The sequence below is a fragment of the Peromyscus maniculatus genome, chromosome 16, assembly GCF_049852395.1.
Source record: "Peromyscus maniculatus bairdii isolate BWxNUB_F1_BW_parent chromosome 16, HU_Pman_BW_mat_3.1, whole genome shotgun sequence".
NCBI lineage: Eukaryota > Metazoa > Chordata > Mammalia > Rodentia > Cricetidae > Peromyscus > Peromyscus maniculatus.
The window spans coordinates 25,305,041-25,327,406 of record NC_134867.1 but is presented as its reverse complement, the minus strand read 5'-3'; the positions used below and the strand labels follow the sequence as shown (position 1 = coordinate 25,327,406).

Sequence of the window (22,366 nt, the reverse complement as noted above, 5' to 3'; positions counted from 1 at the left end):
GGTCCAGTCTCTTCCTCCCAGACTGAGCCAAGTGTCCCTGCATAAGCTCCAGGTTTCAAACAGCCAACTCATGCAATGAGCACAGGACTTGGTCACACTGCCTAGTTGCCTCCCAAACTGATCAAGCCAATCAACTGTCTCACCTATTCAGAGGGCCTGATCCAGCTGGGGGCTCCTCAGCCTTTGGTTCATAGTTCATGTGTTTCTATTCATTTGGCTATTTTTTTTCAATAATTGAGTAAAACTGAAATTTATTATAAGCCACAGTCGTCCTAGGGACCTCCATGCTATATATATAGCCTCCATGGTTCTGTGGGTTGTGGTCTGATCGTTCTTTATTTTATATCTAGCTAGAATCCACTTATAAATGAGTACAAAGCATGACTGTCTTTCTGGGTTTGGGTTACCTCACTCAGGATGATTTTTTCTAGTTCCATCCATTTGCCTGCAAATTTCATGCTTTCATTGTTGCTGAAAAACATTTTTGGCAGATAAGTCTCTAGTGTTTTTGAAAATTATAACCTATACAAAGAGCTTTTAGAAATTCAGGTATCACTTACCTTTCCTCATAGGCTTATCCCAGAGGATTTGTGAGAAAAGACGGTGGTGCCTGGGTGTCTGGGATAGGTAGCTCCTTATATTCTGGGCAAAGAGTTGAGGAGCAGGAGCTGAAGTCAATAATCCCTGATGTGTCACCCTCGCTTTTCCCTGTCTGATGTGTGCTCAGGAGAGGGAATTTTAAGGACTGTCGGTTGACATTGTTACAGCCACCATTAATGCTTTAAATGCTCATTGAATACGAGGCCACGGACAAAGGATTTTCTAGAGGTATTGTCTGTTCACTCTGACTTATTCCAGTACTTACTCTCTAACATCTGTATCCCAAGCACTGTTGTCGTTGCATGATAGAATGTCCATGTCCCACATGGTTCTCAAATTCTGCTGAGAGAAACAGTATAAATAGATATTTCTGACATTATACTTTTTACGGAAGGACACTATGACATGGGGAGGGAATCAGAGACATTGTTTGGGCCACTCAAAAGGATAAGAAGGGCCATGAATGCCTTAAAAGAAGAACCCTGTAAAGAGCTCTGGGGGAAAAGCCTTCATAAAAGCGTAGAGAGGCAGCTGCAAAGCTCAGAGGCAAGAATCCCTGTAGAGCAGTGGTTCTCAACCTTCCTAACGCTGTGACCCTTTAATACAGTTCCTCATGCTGTGGTGACCCCCATCATTAAAACTGTTTTTGTTGATACTTTATAAATGTAATTTTGCCACTGTTATAAATCATAATGCAAATACCTGATGTACAGAATGTCTGATAGGCAGCCTGTAAAAGGGCCATTCAACCCCAAAGGGGTCGCGACCCTCAGGTTGAGAAACCACTGCCCTAAGCATCAGGACGAACATTGCGGACAGGACAAGGCGAGCATATAAAGATGGGAAGAGACAGGACAGAAACCATGGAAGGATTTGTGCTGAATGATAAGACTTCAGGTTTTAGAATATCTAGTCCACAGAGCACCCCTCATACTGTGGTCCTCATTGGCACATGAAAAATCAAGATTTACAGTCCATAGGCTTACCTAAATTCATAATCTAAGAATTAGTATAGAGAGGTCTTGAATCGTTCTGGGCTGAATATAAATCCCATTAACTCAAATTGTCTCTGGTTAACTAGTATAGTTATCTTTTAAATAATATTCTAAATTCACTGGACCCTGATCAAGTGTTCTAAAAAACAAAAAGGAACTTGTAATTGAACATGTATATCTGAAGGAAAGACGGAAGCTGTGTTTATATCATATCATGTAATAACACACAACACTGTGGTTAAGAATGTTAATTTCTAATGCTTTTTGGTAATTCAATGTCTAAAACCCAGAGTTAAAGCAAAGTGATGGAATAGCAATTAGGCATAATACAAAATGTAGCATTCTCTCAGTGAATATTGTAACCCAAATTTAAATTATTGTAGTATAACCTACTAGTGTTTTCTTTAGCAAATATTTCACTATTGTTACAAAAATGTTAAAACTGTTTTAAAAAAAAACCTGTACTTTACAACATGCTTCCCTATTCATAGAACAGGGTGATTCCAATATACTTCGATCTGCAAATGAAACTTCACTTGGAGGAAACTTCACTTAGATTGTGATAGCCTAACAATCTAAATGATCATAATCACAAGTAAGATTATCCCCCAAGAAGAGGGTTAGAGAATGTCTAGGATGAGATGAAAAATATTCTACTTTAAAGATTAAAACTGAAACATGGGTACTTTAAATTTTTATTCAGAAATAAAATTGCCTGCCAATTTTTTAAAATGAACAATACCATTTACAATTGCATTTAAATTGTATATTTAAATCCTTTCCTTATACCATGTAACCTCAGTAACCTTTTCTAATATTATGATATCTCTTCAGTGTGGTTACTAGAATATTTTCTTTTAACCTTAAAATTAATATCTAAAAGAGGAATCAGTTGTTGAAAAAAAATATATTTTAAGAAAGGAATATATTTAAGCCAAGTATTAACTGTGGCTCCCCTATGTGGTTTTATGTTTAAATGAAAGTAGAACAATAATTAAAAGATGTTAAGTATATTTTGATTTTTTTTGCCAGAAAAGTATTATTAGAGCTATTGTTTGAGTACTGCTATGTCTTAATTTAACTTGCATTTAATGAATAATAAGCTTTTATTTGAAAATCATGAATTCACCCTGAAGAAGTTCTCACAGCATTGGAATTTCTCTGTTAGGAAAGATGTTACTATAATTGCTTCCAACTTAGGGATACTTTTAGTGTAGAAATGATGAAAGCCAAGTCACATATAATTTAAAGAAAATGGGTAAGTTCGTAAGAGTTCTATAATTAGAGTAGCTGTTTAAGGTGAAATCTGGTCCAGGAAGGTAGATCTGACTTTGGTGCTTTCGAGTTTGTAGACAAGTAATTTTGATAGACAGAAATTTATACAGACCCAATATTCTGCCATTAGTCAAGTGAACGTCTATTTGTTCTGTTGTCTTTGTTGAGACAGGGCCTCAGTGCGTTGCTCAGAGGGCACTGACTCTAGTGTCCTCTTGCCACAGTCTATCAAGGGCAAGGATTACAAGTGTATATGACCATGCCCACTTGAACATCTCTTTGGTTCAGTTGTGTGCTGGGTAGTTTTATGTCAACTTGGCACAAGCTAGACTCATACAAGAGAAAAGTGCCTCAGTTGAGAAAACACCTCCATAAGATCCAGAAGCAAGGCATTTTCTTAATTACTGATCAGTGGGGGAGGTGCCATCCCTGGGCTGGTGATCCTGGATTCTATAAGAAAGCAGGCTGAGCAAGCCATGTGAAGCAAGTCAGTAAGCAGCACCCCTCCATGGCCTCTGCATCAGCTGCTGCCTCTGGGATCCTGCCCTGGTTGAGTTACTGTCCTGACTTCCTTTGCTTAAGGGAAGTGCGAGCCAAATAAACTTTTTCTTCCCCCAAGTTGCTTTGGTTGTGGTGTTTCATTGCTGAAATAGTAACCCTAAGAGAAGTTTCATGTTTATTAATGGGAGAGCATGTTTTCCCTTGGCTGTTAACAGTCTATGATACAATTCTTTCCTCACTCTCTTTTGAGTGTGGTGTGCACAACCAAGAGCTTACATATGCTAATAGGATGTGTGAGTGAAAGTGAGAGAACGGATGAAACAGTCTTTTACCTTAAAGTGAAAAGTGGAATTCACCTGTTTGTGTTGAGTGGTATAATGGCAAATCCCATCACTAAACACCATTTAGTTTCCTCAGCATCTGTCAATCTTGCTGACCAGTGATAATTTTTTAGATTGTCTGTATCTTTTCTTCAAATTATATGGATTTTAAGTGACCCATGGCATACTAATAGTAAAGTTCTATATAACTATTTACTGTGAAATATTACTCATAAGTGACTATATATGAGGGTTTTTTTATATATCTGTAAGTACATGTGGAGCTTTTAAAGTGTGAAAAATTCTATGTATTTTTAGCTACCTTACACTGATGTCTCTCTTCTACCACTGCTAACAAACTATCTGGTACATAATATGTATCGCCTTTCGTTCTTTTGGATTGCTGTTGTGTTTGTGCTATTCATTTTTTTGTCTTTAAACTATAGACTTGTGAAAGGCATGAATTGTCCAAAATTTTTATATCCTCAAAAGCTAACATAGTTGTGTTAAATTGAGAATGACTATTCTAAAGATTTTTAAGAAAACGTTCAGATAGATAGATACTACATTAGATAATATTTGAGAATACTGAAAAGCTTAGCTAACCCCCCCCAAGACTTTAAAATAATAAATAGAAGTTCATGCTGTTTATTCTTGATTGCCTCGTTTGGGACACTAACCATTACAGCAAAAAATGACTGTTTACATGCCCTGTGCTAGCTAGCATTGTGAACCACAGGCTGAGGGAGGTCTTTATGAGCAGCATCCTTAGAGAGAATTCTGGGCCTTTACTAGTTACATATTTAAACTATTGAAATATACATAAAATTTTAGGGAGACGTGCTGCTATTGCTGCTGCTGTTGTTAACTGCAAAGCAGTTTTGCTTCTTAAAATAACCTTGCTCCACGAGGCCATGCTTCATTCCTGACAGATACAGACACAGCTCCCCAAATGAAAAGCAGTTACACATTCACTAGCCATGTAAACTTACCCGGCATCTATAGCTGAGAACAAATGATCCTTCAGCTACTTAAACATTATTCACTTGGAATTGTGTATCTTTCTCTAAGTAAGTGAACTTCCCTTTGTATTCTCCTGACAGGAAGAAGCACTACGTGGATTCCGAGTGAGCAACTATTTTGAATACATGGAGATTTTGGAGCAAAACTACCGGCCAGTGCTGCTGAGAGACATGCGTAGCATTAGAGTGCAGAGCACTTAGACCACGAAGGGCACTCTAATGTTACGTTTTATTCCTCTTTAATGCGACAAGGCGACTTGATTGTGTTCTGTCCACATCGATAACATGCTCTGTGTGTCCATGCATTGTACATCAATACTGAGAGGTTTTGAACAGAATATATTCATGTTGCTGTTTGCTCACTTTGTGAAATGAAGTGAGTTCATTTCTGCAAGTTCCTGGTTCTTTAAATTTTTAGGAGCAGTCCTAGGTTTTAGTTTTTATTTGTTTTTTGACTTATAAAAGCAACAAAGACCTTACTGTGAAACTACTAGGGAACACACTTGAAGATCTGTAATAGGCAATGACTTCTGAATAAGATCTGAGGAACTCAGGGAATAAAAGTGTGCAGAGACAAATTGTACTACATTCTTGTAAAGTAAAAGAAAAGGAAGCCAAGGTACAAATTGGGGAAATCACTGCCAATTATTCACCTGATAAGGGGCTGATAGCTAGAATATATGTTGAACTAAATAAACTACAAAATAATAAAAGAACAAAAAGACTCCCGTCAACAAATGAGCAGGGAGGTAAGCAGACACTTCAGATGATGCAGCACCCATGATAAAAGAGTACGTGTAGAAAGGCTCACCACCTTTTCCATCAGGAAAATGCTCATCAAAACAATTACCTCATCAAAATGGCGATCACCAAGAAAACAAGTGCCAGGATCGGGGGAGGCACTTACAAATTGTTTGTGGTGATGTAAACTGATCTAGCTACTATGGGAATCAGAAAACTAAAAGTTGACCTAGGTTGACCTAGCCACACAACTTATATGATAGAAATAAATAAATGCATGTCAGATTACCATGAAGATCCCTGCACATCTATGTTTATCTTGGCACTATTCACAATAGCCAGGTTATGGGATCAGTCAAGGTATTCATAGTGTATGTCCACAACAGAGTTTTACTCAGCCCTAAAGAAGAACAAAATTAAGCATTTGTCGGAAATTGGGATTGTAGATCATGTTAGGTGATAAAAGCCAGTCCCCTAAAGGCAAGCATCACAAGTTTTATCTCCTATATGGAAGCTGGGGGTGGGGCATGAAGGTAGGTAGATGCGCAGTATGAAAGGCACAGGGATTATAAGAAAGTGGTGGAGGGCTGAGGAGTCACCGACATGGCTCAGGGATTAAAGGCACTTGCCTCCAAGCCTGACAGCTTGATTTCGGCCCCTCACACACACATTGTGGAGGAACAAAACTAACTCTCAAGAGCTGTGCTCTGACCTCCACATGCACACTGTAGATGTGCCTGGAACTGTAAAGTAGAATATTTTTAAAAAACTCATGTGAGACAAATAGAATCAGAGTACATTGCATTTATGTCGGGACTGTCACAGTGACATAGAATGAAATATCTCACCCTTCCTCGTCTCGACTCTGTAATGGTTTTCTAATGAACTCGGGGAGAAGAAGCAATTTTGTTTACAGAGGGAGGAAGGGAGGGAGGAAGGAAGGAAGGAAGGAAGGAAGGAAGGAAGGAAGGAAGGAAGGAAGGAAGGAAGGAAGGAAGGAAGGAAGGAAGGAAGGAAGGAAGGAAAATGAACAAAAAACCTGAGTACCAGAAAGAGTCCATAGAGATGGGCAAAAGCCCAGATTCTTCCTTTTTATGACTGCACATGTGGAAAACCACAGACAACAGCACATTTGCTCATTTCCCCTGCAGAGGAACAAAGGATATCTACCAGGACATTGTCCTCAGACATGATTGCCTTTCTAGGAGGCGCTTTTTGTACTGATAGCAATTTCTAACTTTTCATTGGCAATATAGAGTTCACATGGCTCATTTAGAAGACAGATTGTCTCCCTCATGCTGATAAGCATTCTGCTATTATTTCGTGGCATTTCTTGGTGATAGATTTGATTTGTACTGAACTTGAAAACATTAAGAAGAATAGATTTCTAAATTGAAATGATTTACACTACATTTTATTTAAATAGAAGTCTCTGTGCCCATAGGATTAACATGTGAGGGTCTGATTTTCTTGTAACTGTCCATTTACTGTTTGAAAGCCAATACTCAAATGTGTTACTAATTTACGAATTTCAGTTTTTTAAAAACTCATATAGGTTATTTTGTATTATTTGTTCATATAACCATACTTTTAAAAACTAATACTACTTTTTAAAAATTTTCTACCAAAATGAGGCATGCCCAAATTCATTTTCATCAGCATGTGAGGCAACAGGTGCTATTCAGTTTTCAATTTAGGGGCATTTAGACGTTTAAAATATGCTTCTTCCCAAATCAGGTTTTGTACTGTCCATGCCAACAATAGCTTTCCAGTAATGGCGTCGTTAAAGGGCATTGTAAATTGAAGGAAGGTAAATTGAGCATGTTAATTAGACTCAATGCACATTTGGCTCCCACCAAGTGAGTGAGGAGAGGAGGAGATGACCCCAACACGTGCTTTGTCTACTGAGCACCTGTCTGGAGCCAGAGAGCGTTCTTAAGGGTCCAGCTGCTGTGTGTTCCTGAGTGATGCTCTTAGTGCTAAGAGGCCGGAACCTCCTCTCATGTGAAAGCTTTTGCATTGCAGATAGAAATTATTTACATCGTTGGTGATGGATGAATTATTGGAAACTCAGGTAATATTGAAGTTATGACCGTTACATTTTGCAAGCAGTGACCTCATTTGGAACCAGGTGGTTTTGATTTTTCTTTGATAAAGTAGACACAGAACTGGACAAGGTTGTCCACACCTGTGATCCCAGCACTCAAGAAACAAGAGGCAGGCCATCGACGCAAGTTTCAGACCAACTAGGACTACATATTGAAACCCTATCTCAGAAACACAGATAAATAAATAAAGTAAGGAAGTGAAAAAATAATAAGATTGTATGATGTCTCAACAGATAAAGGTATTGGAGGTCAAACCTAATAGCCTGAGTTAGATCTCCATGACCTACACAGTAGCAGAACACCGACTCCCACAAGTTACCCCTGCCCTCCACACCTGTCCCCACCAAAACAATGTAATTGAAAAATAAAAAAAAAACAAGAAACCAGAAAACAATCCAAAATTAAAAATAAGTAAGAAATGTCTTAAGAAGAATGATTTACACTAGTTTCATGAAAGAAAACATAACAGTTTCCGTGGCTATCCTTGTGATTCATGTTTCTACTTATTTTAAGAATAGTAGCCTTAAAGAATGCTGTCCTGACTCCATTGTGTAATTAAGCATGAGCTCTTGGAACAGACTTTGTCTCTTATTTGTGAGGAGCCAATTCATATATTTTCCAGAATTATAAATAAAATTTTATGATATAAACTATCTTATGAGAACTTTATTAGTATGTAAATCTTTGACCATCTGTTTTTGAATTGTTATATTTAGTGCATAGAAGCACCATAGCTCAGTGGTTGAGTGATTCTCAGGATGCACCAGGCTGTGCACTCCATCTCCAGAACTTAAAAATACAACACTTGCAGTTAGGAGTCTTGTGATACTTACATAGCTAAAGTATCTGTCAAGGTGTTACCGGTACCTCTCAGGGAAGTGTTTAAACTTCACTAAAATAGTCTGTCTTACTCTGTGATTAGTGAATGTGGTGATATTTTAATTGCGCTGAAATGTGATTTTATTTGTATGTTAATAAATAAAGTTTGCCTGGAGATCAGAGGTCATAGCCAGCCAGGAACAGAAGTCAGGCGGTGGTAGCCCACACCCTTAATCTGATCACAGGGCAGGCAGAGTCTTTGTGGGGTCAAGGACACAGCCAAGCGTGGTGACACTAGCCTTTAGTCCCAGTACCAACCATAGAGACCTGGAGGTCTGTTTAGACAGGCAGTGACAAGGAAGTCATATGGCTGGGCCTAGAGCCAATGAGAAGGCAGAACAGGAAAGCAATAAAAGCACAGGTTAGGCAGGAAGAAGCTCTCTCATGTGGGAAACTATTGCTTGGTAGTAAGCTAAAGGGTAGTCAGTGGCTCTTCACTAATTCTCTGATCTCTTCGGCTATTACCGCTGTATTTGGCTCCGTGTTTCTTATTTTCTAAGACTGTTTAGAATTTTGGCTACAAGTGAGTAATACTGTGTGTGTCATCCTGGCTCTCTGTTTCCCAGATTTCCCAGACTTAAAGAAGTCTGTTTTATTTTTTGTTTACATAGGCAACTTAAGCAATGCAGATGAATATATTTGACACACACACACACACACACACACACACACACACACACACACACACACAAAAATAATCCAAGATAAGGGAGAAATGACTCAGCAGCTAAGAGCATTTGGTCTCGCAGAGGTCCCAGGTTCAGTTCCAAGTACCCACCTGGCAGCTTGCCATAATTCCAGTTCTATGGAATCCAAACATTCTGACCTCCACAGGCACCAGGCATGCACACGGTGCACAGATGTACATGTGGGCAAACACTCATATGTAATAAAAATTTAAAAATTATTCTAAAAAAATTTAACTTGTAAGACAATTGAGATGTGATACTACTAAGAGTTTACCACCCTCATGAGATGAGCCAGGCAGCGGTGGTGCACGCCTTTAATCCCAGAACTCAGGAGGCAGATATCTGTGAGTTTGCAGCCAGCTTGGTCTACTACAGAGTGAGATCCAGGACAGGCACCAAAACTACATAGAGAAACCCTGTCTCGAAAAACCAAAAAAATTAAAAATAAAAATAAAAATGACAAGAATGTTTTCTCCCTGGGACTTGGGAATGTTTGATGGAGTAATAAGAAATAAAGCCTTGTTGGGTAGAGTTTAATAGAATAGACTTGAAGCTGCTCTTCCCAGGAGTATTACTGTACAATAAAACAGGTAGTAGTTAATGCAGGCATGGGTGCCAGCCCAATGATTTGAATTTCATTTTATTTCTAAAATAGGAAGCAGAAGTACATTTATGTTGGGGTAAGGATGGCGAAGTGGGCAGAGGAACGATTTTGGCCTGGGATGAACTAAAATGAATCCTATGTTTAGGCAGAAGAGAATATCACGAGCCTTAGGGCATGCATGGAATGTTAGCCTCTGCTGAGATCTTGGACATTTTGTTCAAAGTAGCATAAGATAGCGAGCGAACACAGATGTATAGTAGGCATTTTTGGAAGCTGCTGTTTTCGCAGCAATAGAGGAAACAATTTAGTGTGGAAAATACCATGTAGAATTTTTAGGTGATGAAGATTTGCGATATAAATGTCAACAACAGTAAGTGAACTGGGAAAAACAACAGCATAATTATGAATCCATGACTGTAAGATGAGTTAGCAAAGCTGTATGTTTCCCCCCCCCACCCTTTTCTGCGCAGGGGCATGCCAGGAATCGGTAATCGGGACTAAATGGAAAAGGGGATGGGAGAGCAGGATAAAGGGAATTCAATCCTTCCCATTCTGTTTTTCCCCTTCCTCCCTTTAAAGCACTATATTTTACTTTCCCTTCATTGAGTGATCCCTTTATCCCCCATGGCCATTCCTAGTTCCCAAAGCTGTGTGGGTATTCCAAATGAAATGCTCTCATTAAAACTTAAGAGGAAGCTAACATTCACATGTGAGAAAACATGTAATTGCTGCCTTTCTGGTTCTGGTTACCATATTGAGCATAATCATTTCTAGCTCCATTCATTTACTTGAAAATTTAATAATTTTCATTCTCTTCCACCTTAATAATATTTCATTGTATGACTGTACCAAATTTAATTAACCATTCATCAGTCGATGGGCATCTTCGCTGTTTCCATTTCCTGACTATTGTGAATAGACCTCAGCGAACATGAAAGAGCCAGTATCTCTGTGGTAAGACACACAGACCTTGGGTATATGCCCAAGAGTGGTACAGCTGGATCTTTTGGTAGATCTATTTTCAGCTTTTTAAGGAAACTTCTACTGATTTCCACAGTGGCTGTACCAGTTTGCATCCTGTGGTGACATGTTATTTGTGCTGAAATGTGGTGATATTTTATTTGTATGTTAATAAAGTTTGCTTGGAGATCAGAGGAGGCAGCAAGCCATTAACACAAAGTCAGGCAGTGATAGCACACACCCTTAATCCGATCACTTGGCAGGCAGGGTCTCTGTGTATTCAAGGTCATACTAGGGAACAGAGCCAAGTGTGGTGACACAAGCCTTTCATCCCAGTACCAACCATAGAGACCTGGAGGTCTGTACAGACAAGCAGTGACAAGGAAGTGAGGTAGCTGGGATAAGAGCCAATGAGAGGGCAGAGCAGCAAGGCAATAAAGGTGCAAGTTAGACAGGAAGTAGTTCACAGTTTGGAAGCTACATTGCTGGTGAGGTAAGGTGGTTGGTGGCTCTCACTATTTCCCTGATCTCTAAGGCTTTCACCTCCATATTTGGCTCCATGTTCTTTATTTAATAAGGCCGCCTAGAAATTTGTCTATAGCATTCCACCAATAGTGAATGCGTGTTCCCCTTTCCCCACATCCTCACCAGCCTTGGCTCTCATTTGTTGTTGTTTTGTTTTTCCCCAATTGGCTATTCTGGCTAGGAAAAGACGAGCTATTACAAAAGACATTCTCTAATGAAAGTAACAAGGAAATAGTCAACACATTTCTAGTAATAGACTTTCTGTTCAGATTATATAGAGCTTCTAACCACTCAGCAATAAGAAAACAAACAATATGTGCACATATACATCTATACATTTAAAACAGTGAAAATACATACATAATATGTTGTACACACTTATTTTTTAGTGCTAGAAATGGAATCCACCTCTGCTAGACAGGCACTCTGCCACTGAATTACATCTCCATCCAAATGTAAAATATGTTTGAACAGATACTTTACCAAAAAATACATATTTAAATAACACTCAAAAATATTCATGATCATTATTTTAATGGAACTGTTAATGAAATCCAGGAAATAAGCACTGCATAGTCACTGAAATTTCTACAACAAAAATCTCAACAACTTGCAAGGTTTATAAACCTTGGGTGGCAGCTGGAACTCTGGAAGTCACATTTCTTGTTTGGAAACTGCAATAACTGGAAATTTTCTCTGAAATCTGGTTGTCTTTAATCAAGTTAAACATATACCTTGTGATATGATATGTCCCTTCCAGGAATTCCCCAAAAGAAATACAAAGACTTCCACATCAGCAGCAAAGTTTTACTCATATAGTTCCAAAATGGAAACCACCCCAGATTTCTTTCAAGAAAGAATGGGTAAATGGTCATTTGATTTTGAACTCAGCAATGGGGATGACATCACTTGGTTTCCACAATTCTGGAGGAAAGCTAGCTGCATTGTGGCGAATCAAGAAAGTCAGACAGAAGAAAACACGCTGTATGATCCCACTCATGGGCTCTAGAAGAAGAAACCTGAAGTGACTGAAGGGATGTTAATGGCTTTCAAGGACTGGGGTGAGAGGTGAAGAAAGGGAACTGGTTGAATGGAGCTTGGTGGAGGTGGGCGGGGGGGGGGGGCGGGGGGCGGGGAGCTGTCTATATCATAAAGACGTCAGTATACTCTACATGTTTGTAGAAATGTAGAAACTGAAATGTATACTTGAAGCGAGTCAAATTTGGGGTGAAAACTTCACCTTAGTAAAGTTGACTATATCAAGACAACATACTATAAAGAGAATGTGACAAAAATGTCCTAGGATAGAATCTCAGCATTAGCACTTTAGATGAGGGTTTCTGGAGAGCCACTTCAGATTCCTTCAGTTCACTCCACTTTGTCAGCAACCATCTGCATTAAAACGCAATTTAGTCAATTGCTTCCTATGGAAATCGTTCTTGGGGTAGAGAGACAACTCAGTGGTTAAGAACACTTGTTACTCTTACAGGGGGCCTGGATCTGGTTCCTAGCATCCACATCAGGCAGCAGAAACTGTAATTCTAGTTCCAAGGGATCTGGCACTCTCTGGTACCCTCTTCTGGCCTCCACAGGCACCTGTGCATGCATTATGCACTTGCATGCACTCAGGCACACACACCCGCGTGCGCACACACACGCACACATGCACACGCACAAAGTGAATCTTTTATCTTTTTAAGAAGAAGAATGATTCTTGCTTTTCATCTGAATGTATTAACATCTATTGATTTTTTTAAATGATCAACTAACCTTGCATTCTTGAAATTAACCAGTTAATCATGACATTTCATCAATTTCACACATTGCTAGGCTTAATATGCTAAAATTAGAAGAATTTTCTATGTGCATGAGCAATATTTATCTGTGGTTTTGTGGTTTTGGTATTTGAGTAATGTGTAGGGCAGTGTTCCAGCCTTTCTTTTGTAAGAGCTTGTATATGAGTAATATGATTTTCCCCTAGATGTTTAATAGAATTCTTCACAGAAGCTTATAATTTTTTATGATAAGATTTTTAACTAAAAATTTAATTCATATAATAGCTTCAGGGCTATTCAGCTTATTTTTTAAATTGAACTTTGGTAAGCCTTTCTTTCATCGAATTTGTCCACTGCATTTTAATTTCAGTGCTAATGTGGAAAGGGGAAATCTCACCAGGTCTGACTCCTAGACAAGAATTACTGGGAATTAAGGACTGCTGAGAGAGGGAGAATTAGGGATGAGGCCTGTAGTTGGTTACCTGATGCAAAGTGGTCATCCCTACACAAACCCACACTAGCCAACTTACAGGTTGTATTTATATATTTATGCATATGGTGAATAGTAAAGGTAAAAGGCCATCAATTTGAGAGGGAGTGGTGGGGGGCATGAGAGGAGTTGGGGGGAGCAAAGGGAAGGGCAGACTGTCACAATTTTAGTTTAATTAAAAAACTTTAATTACAAATATAAATAAGTAAATTGCCAAGGTTATTGGCACCAAGTATTCCAGGGGGAGTTCTTTATTACTCCACTTAGTGGAATGATTTGTACTGGTGTCAGAATTTGAATTGGTGTCACTGCTTTTGGCTAATTTGTGTGGCTGATGTTTGTTATTTTGATTTTGATATTATTAGTCTGCCACCTTGTATTTATTTTTCTACTTTCAGTTCCATTGACCTGCATTGGGATCTAAAGTATTTCCTTTAAATTTTCATTTCATTTCTTCTTTAAGTCATTTACTTGAGGTCTTTCAATTCTAGCATAGGCATTTAAGGTTGTGAAATTCCTTTTGTTCTGCCTTAGCTACATCCACAGATTTGGAATTTTTCCCCCCATTCTCATTGGGTTAAAACTCTGTCACATTGCCGGGCGGTGGTGGCGCACGCCTTTAATCCCAGCACTCGGGAGGCAGAGCCAGGTGGATCTCTGTGAGTTCGAGGCCAGCCTGGTCTACCAAGTGAGTTCCAGGAAAGGCGCAAAGCTACACAGAGAAACCCTGTCTCGAAAAACCAAAAAAAAAAAAAAAAAAAAAACTCTGTCACATCTGTTTATATTTCCACTGATCTGTAGGTTATTTAGAAGCATGGTATTTAGTTTTCAAAGTAATTTCTAATTTCTCAGAAATACTTTTGCAATTGTTTTCTAGTATAATTTTCGAAAGAACGTTCTCGGGGCAGAGGCAATAGATAGCTCAGTGTTTACGAGTGCCAGCCCTTCCAGAAAACCTGAGTTCAGTTCCCAGTACCAACACTGGGCAGCACACAGCCACCTGTAACTTCAGCTACATGGGCCCCAAGACTCTCTTGTGGACTCCATGGACACTTGTATACACACACACACACACACACACACACACACACACACACACACACATACACACACACACACACAAATAAGTAAGTACATCTTTAAAATATAATGTTCTTCATAAATTTTAATCTTTTCAAATTTATGGAAAGTTGATTATGCTTCAAACATTACCTTATTTTGAATTGTTTTAATTTGTAAATTGTTATTTAATGCTATGCTAGCATTATTAATCAGTTATGCTATTAGTAAACACTTTTTAGAAATCATATCTCAAAAATAAGGTATTCTAAATTTTTATAATACTTGTAAATTTACAGATACTTGTAAGTGTTTACAAGTCCAAGCAGAATTATTCAATCCTATTTTCCAAAAATTTTACCTTAGTAGCATGCACAGGGTATCCACAGTATGATGAATGAAACATCAACGTGGTTTTGAATTATAAAATAGACACAATTGGGATATTGAGTATTAAGACATTAGACCAGGCTCTAGTTATGGTTCAGCAGTTCAGAGGACTTAACCGTTCTTGCAGAATACCTGAGTTCTGTTCCCAAAACTCATGTGAGATGGCTCACAACCACCTGTAACTCCAGCTCCAGGGGATCTTATGACCTCTTCTGGCCTCTGTGTCACCCTTGTACACATGTGACATACATACACATAAATAAAAATGAATCTCCCTTAAGAGCTGACCTATGTTCTTGACAAATATATTTTTGCTCACTTATTATGGGACACATTGCTAATACAGATAATAATAGTACATTCATTTCTATGTATTCACATTTGTTAACTACAACGTACCTGTATAAGAGTAATATGCATGTGTCACATGTGTTGGCATTGTCTGGACTACACCATGCATCTGACAGACTGCAGTCCAGCCTGGAAACCCAGTCATGATTTGGAAACCATATGACTCTTTTATATACAGTATGTGTGCAAATGTGTGTTTCTCTTGTATGGAAACTGACAGAGATCAATCTGGGGTTGGAATCGGTGTAGACTCTTCCCAGATACAATGTAGAAGAGCCAGCCATCTATTCTAAAGGAACTGGTGGTGACAGTGAAAGACATGAGCACCTGATGTTTCAGGATTTCTGCTAGCACAGTATTTTTACAGATTCTTAAATCTGTTCTTGCTAACCCTAGCCCCAGCATCCATTATTATATGTGACAACTGGGACACAGTGGGCATACTACAGCCTACCACTCAACTGGCCTACCAGACCAGTGCAACCTTTCTTGTTGATACTGTTTTTGAATAAGGATGTCTTGTATGTTTGTGGTGTTGGGATTGAATCCACATGGTAGGCAGGTACACACCTCTGACTACATATCCAATCAGTGTCTTATTTGAACACGATGCCCAGTGTTTATATATTCACCATGTCTGCTTTTGTGCTACCATGGCAGAGTTGATTTGAATATTTGTGACAGTTTGCAAAATATTTTAAGCTTACGACGCTTAAAATATTCATTACCTGGACTTTACAGGAAAATTGGTCAATGTGGTTTAGAATACTAATTTTACATTTAAATCCGAATTCACGTTGACTTAATAACTGTTTTAGAAATGCAGGGGACCGAATAGGACATGCAGCCCAAGCCCACTATTTTACCAATGATGAAGATACTATTAAGAAGTGAAGGATAGACCTCAAGATCATATATAAAGGATACCAAATGTGCTGGGTATCCTAGGGGAACTAGCCTTACCTGTATTTGAATCCCAGCTCTGCCATTTGTAAGTTACTAAGCCTTAGTTTCCTTGTGGATAAAATGTGCACAACATTAGTACCTACCTCAGAAAACTTCAGGTGTAGCACATAGAGTGGCAACATCTTTTTGGAGGCATATTATCAATAATAGCTATTTTAACTTGTTGTATAGCTAGATGGGGACAACAAAGCCTGAAAACCAGTTATCCTGACTTTGAGTTCAGTCCTCTTCTCTTTATATTATTTATTTATTCATATAGTCATGCATACTTTCATCAGACCCTTACTACGGACAGGACATTGTGAGGTTTGTGCTAATGTTTAAACTTATTTTGACTTTTAGAAGAGTAACTGATTTCTTTTCCTTGCTATCAACTGACAGAAATTAAATTCATGTATGATCTGTGGTTGAACACAAATTTTTGTAGATATCCAATTTACCCATATATCCTTAAATGGCTAATTTCTTTGCATTCTAGATTTAATGACACAGACCAGGTCAATACATAATGGATTATTCAAGCATTTTAATTGTTTTATACTTTCCATTGATAAGGAAAATAAATATTTCTTTTGTAGGTGATATAAATTTTGCTAATGTATTCTTTGTAATAAAATTGAACTATTGGGTTCCATTTCCCTCTTGCAGAATATAAAAGGAAAGTGTTGTCCATTTAGTAGGTGCTTATTTATTTAATGTATTTACTTATATGATGAATTTAAACAGGGTCAGGGGAGTTAGCCTTCCATAAACCCTGAATTTTCAGCACTAGCAGTATTTTAGCTTTTAAAATCAGTTAACTTCTTTGGCATGTTTCCCACCCTATATCCTGTTGTTGGCAATGGGCCACCATGAAATGCTACGCACCATGGAGATAATTGGACTGTCATGTTTGCTAATAGAGTGTATTTGAGATACATTGGGGGAGACAGCTATTAAAATGTTGGCTGTTAAAGTTTAAATACTGGATCATCCAGTCCAGTATTTAAACATGGATTTATTATCAGGAGACATCTAGGGTTTTTTTTTTTTATTGAATAACACATTTATATTTAGTCCTTTCCTAAAATGCCAAAGTTCCTTTTTTAGAGCATCTCTCAAATGTAATCTTCATTTTACAACAGCAAATATCATTAAATGTAGCTTCCTTGGAAATAAATCATATAATGAAAACCAAAATTATATATGATCAAAATAACTAACTTCCCAAGCTTTTTATTTTCTGCCACAGTCCTGCCTCAGCTGGGTTCAGGCCCTGAGACAGGGAAGGGGCACGAAGAAAGAAGTGTTTGACCATCGGATAAGTTTCACACAAATGGCTGGCCCCCCAAATAGCTTGGGCCACCTTTATTTGTACTTCAAAACCAAGCAAGTTTTTTCCCCAGTCTCCAGCATTAACCTCTAGAAAAACAAGTATGTGTTTTCCCAACTTTTACATCAAAACAACTTTTAAACCAAAAACAACACTCAGCATTTTGCTAGCTTGGCTAAATATCAAGCCAGGCACATCCTGTCTTTACAAATCTAAAAAGTGGTAAACATAGGCATACATTCTCAAGAACAACAATATCGTTCAAAACTTAACAAAGCATATTTACAGAAATAGGGTGATTTGCCATAAACTGCTTGCATACAGTTAGCTTGTATTTCTCCAACTGTTCCTTTGTCCTACAAAAGGGTCCTGCATGCGTAAGCCTCTCTAAAAGGATGAATTTTGATAAGGCATTCTTTTTCCATCTTAATGTTTTTTCTAAGAATTAGGAGATGTAGTTAATGTCCCCTGTGTTACATTATTATATGTGCCCATTTACTTTTATTGTCTCTGATCCTGTCAGCACTGAATCAGAAATGTTCCCAGGGTCTTGAATAACAGCTAATATTTCCAGATAAGACACGTGAGAAGTATCAGTTCCCTAAGAATTTTACAGGAAAATATTTGAGAAAACAAATGGGATTTCTGGGAATGATTACATCTGTCCCATGTGTGAGTGACAAAATGAGACTATAAACCACTGAATCATCAATGTCATAAGAAAAAAGAAAGTATACAGACCGTGTGGTCCCAGCACTATTCTGCAGTATCCTGAGGTCTTCTAGTTCTTGCCTACTGAGAGATCATCTCTGTGGGTTCTGTCTCACAGAGACCTACTGGACAAGCATTCATATGCTGATCTAAAACTAGGTCATACAGCTCCCAACAGTTTCCTCTAAGTAGACTCATCAGACTAATATTTTGGTTAATAATAATAAGTCATTCTGATTCTAAAAACCCTTCACTGAAATAGATGATAGATGTAGCAGAGCCTGCATAGTGGTCAAGTGACTTTCCCTCCCTAGGTTAAGGATATCACAGGTTATCGATCTACTCCACTGAGGTAAGAGGCAGGCCAAGCCAAGAGAGAAAGCTGTGATGCTTTTTTCTCATTCCTGTGTACCCTTGGAATATGGATCCTTGAGTTGACAAAAAGCAAAGCCAGGTGACCAAAGAAAGAAGCCTTACAAGATGTGTAGTGGGTAGCCATTCCAGCTTTGGTCTGGAAGTTCCAGCCCCCATTGAGGCTTCGTTAACTATCACGCCTACAAGGTGGGGCCAAGGGAGGGCCCTGAAGACCAGACATCGGAATGCGTCACACTCTCTTCATTCTTGGACTGTGGACTCTAGAGGTAGACCAAGGAGAGTTCTCCAGAGACACCGCGGGCTATGCTGCATCTTTCACAGAACCTTCTACCTACCTATCCCTTCATTTGTAAGTTATGCCATTAAATAAATTGCCCTTTTAACTTCGTGGAGTGGCCTTAATAATTTCACCAATATCTGGCACCCAACATGGGGCACAAACCCATGACCCTGAGATTATGAGTCTCATGCTGTACCGACTGAGCTAGAACACATGTGGATCGTGCGAATCCAGAACTTAAATGCATTCTTGGCATATTCCCCTCCAGACATTCCCCCACAGGTATTTTGGTGCAGAGGGAAGATATTATATTAGAATGGATATTCCTACCACGTAAACCAAATAAGAAATTAAAGACATATAGAAAAGATCTCTGATTTGATTCAAAAAGGTAAATTAAGACTTTGCCAGTTGACAGGAATGCACCCAGCAGAAATTGTAGTACCTTTAACTATGGAGGAAATTTCATCACTATGGAAAGATAATGAATACTGGCAGAGAGCCTGCAGTAACTTTTTGGGAGAGATTAACAACCATTATCCCAAAAGCAAGAGAATAGAATTCATAAAGAAGATTGAATGGGTCCTTCCTCACATTGTACGACAAAAGCCAATTTCTGGAGTCCTCACATTCTATACTGATGCAAATAAATCAGGGAAAGCAGGATATAAATCAGAACACTTAAGTGGTACAAAGTCCATACAGCTCTGTACAAAAGGCCATTCTTATGGTACTGATGGACTTCACAGAACCCCTCAATATAGTCATTGACTCTCAATATGCAGAGAGAGTTGTTTTACATATTGAAACTGCTGAATTTATTCCTGATAATTCAGAATTAACTCCATTATTCATACAAGTGCAGGAAATCATCAGAAAAAGGGAACATCCTATATATATATATAACACATATCAGATCCCATACAGGTCTGCCAGGACCTCTAGCACAAGGTAATGATGAGATTAATCAGTTACTAATAGGTAATGTGATAGAAGCCTCAGAATTTAATAAGAAATACCATGTAAATAGCAAAGGTTTGAAGAAGGATTTCTCCATCACTTGGCAACAGGCTAAGGATAGTGTGAAAAATGTCCTACTTGTTCCATCTATAACCAAACTCCATTACCTGCAGGAAGCAATCCAAAAGGTATACAAAGAAATGAAATTTGGCAGATGGATGTGTTTCATTTTGCAGAATTTGGAAGATTATAGTATGTACATCATACCATTGACACCTATTCAGGATTTCAATGGGCAACACCGATGAGTTCTGAAAAGGCTGATTCCGTGATTACACACCTATTAGAAGTTATGGCCATCATGGGAATACCTGTACAAATTAAGACAGACAATGCCCCAGCATATGTCTTCAATAAAATGAGACAATTCTTTGCTTATTACAATATAAAGCATGTTACAGGTATACCACACAATCCCACAGGCCAAGCAGTCATAGAAAGATCCAATTGAACTTTAAAGGATATGCTAAATAAACAGCAACAGGTAAACAATGACTCCTAGAAACAGATTGCATAGTGCTTTATTAACCTTGAATTTTCTCAATGCTCATGAGAAAGGAACAGCAGCTGCAGAGAAACATTGGATGACAGACAAAACTCCTGAGCTAAACCAACTGGTTTATTTCAAGGATGTGCTGACTTCAGAATGGAAACCTGGATATGTTCTACTTTGGGGAAGGGATTTTTCTTTTGTTTCTGCAGGAGAAGAAAAACTATGGATACCAACAAAATTAATAAAAATTTGATTCGAACAGGAGAAACCCTTTGATGAGGAGAAGTAAAAGATCATCCACTAATATGACATCTCTACAAGTTGTAAGAAAAATTTAACAATCAAAGGTTGGGGTAGGGTTCTGTTTTTGTCTTTCCAGGATAATGGAAATACCCATCGTCCAGAAATCACAAGGCCTTTGATATCCAGATGTTTACAGCAGAAAGAAAGAATCTATTGGTACCAACCTACACACGGTAAAATCTCACTGTCTAACATCTATCTCTCTATCAATCTAGAAAAGTTGTGGTTCCAATTCAATTATAAGCCAAGCTGGCTTTGGAGGTGGAATTGGCTCACTCCTTCTCTAAATCCAAGCATATTGCTAAAAGAAAAGGTTGAGAGGTTCTTCAATCCCATATCAGAAGAGCCCTCTGGTGTGGGACAGAAGGAAACCAATAAAAAGGGACCATTGTCTTCAAAATTCTAATTCTCTCCATGCTTACTCTTGATTTCTCAGAATCCTTTCTTACAGGTTATGTCCTCTTTAAATCCAAATTTTCCATTTTGATAACAAATAAGTTTTTCCAATAGCAATCTCATAAGTCTCCAGAAGGAAGATGGGGCCCCAACAACAACTCTACCCAATCCAGAATGATGCCAGGGTAATCATCATCATACTACTCTTCTTGCCAGAATTTCAGACAATCTTACCCATTACTCTAAGATTTGCTGCAGAACCTACAGTTAGTCTAACTGAGATTTAACTACCTGAGCTTTCTCACAGTATCCAACAGAGATACCATCACCCCCTAAACAGCAGGAAGCAATTCTAAGAAAACGACGCCCCTTCTCCCTAAGGTTTCATATTTCTCAGGGTTATGGATGATGGTTATAGAGTTGGGGGGGTGGAAGAAAATATTAGACTCAGTATTCTCCTAAGAAAAGGGAAAAGAAGAAATAGAATGGATAGGTACAAGATATTATGGTAGATTATTGTATATACTAGTAAACAAATTTAGTAAAATAGTAGCCTTAGATAATTTGCACTGTAATTTGTACTGTTATGGATTCTTATATGTTGATGCAAATGTAAACTATTTTTACATTCCTGTTTAAGATAATTTGTATATTGATACAAATACAGAACTCTATTTGTTATAATGTACATATATTTCTACTCTTATTTGAAATATTTGTATATTGATACAAATGTAAATTTATATCTGTCATACTGTATGTATGTTCTTCTGTTTAGGATATTTAGTATATTGATATATATTTAAGATTATTGTCACATGGCATATTGCACTATAAATTCCTATCTCTGTTATAAATATCTTATGTATTGTCACAATTTTGAAGTCATCGTTCTTTACCATACATTTGCTTATAGACTGTTTACCTTGTTTATGTGAAGCCTTAGTCTTTAGGTTATTTCAGTAGATAAGACTTAGAGATTTATAGTCACCCATGCTTGTCATCTCTATAGTTACGTTAGTTAGGTTATCAAGATTTACAGATACATAGGTCAGATGGACAGGTAATCTTCAAACACTTCATAGACCTAGAGAATATGGCATTTAAATAACTTAGAATTCTGTTGACTTGAGAGACATAATTGCTCCTGGCAGCACCAATTTGATCCCGAGAGAATGTTGGGCGTCTAAGACATTTCCATTTGGAAGTTTGTCTTCTTGGCACAA

The 22,366-nt window shown here is 38.1% G+C and overlaps 1 protein-coding gene across 3 annotated transcripts in view; it reads left to right on the top strand.

Annotated features, from left to right (window-relative positions):
• The window catches only part of Tbc1d32 (TBC1 domain family member 32), a 207,582-nt gene extending 199,370 nt beyond the window's left edge, over positions 1-8,212 (top strand). For all 3 annotated transcript variants that reach the window (XM_076552493.1, XM_006981267.4, XM_076552494.1), the window contains one exon: positions 4,795-8,212. In XM_076552493.1, coding sequence (XP_076408608.1) covers positions 4,795-4,914 — 120 coding nt within the window. In that variant the 3' untranslated portion in view covers positions 4,915-8,212. The remainder of the gene's footprint in view (positions 1-4,794) is intronic.
• Positions 8,213-22,366: the final 14,154 nt, after the last annotated feature.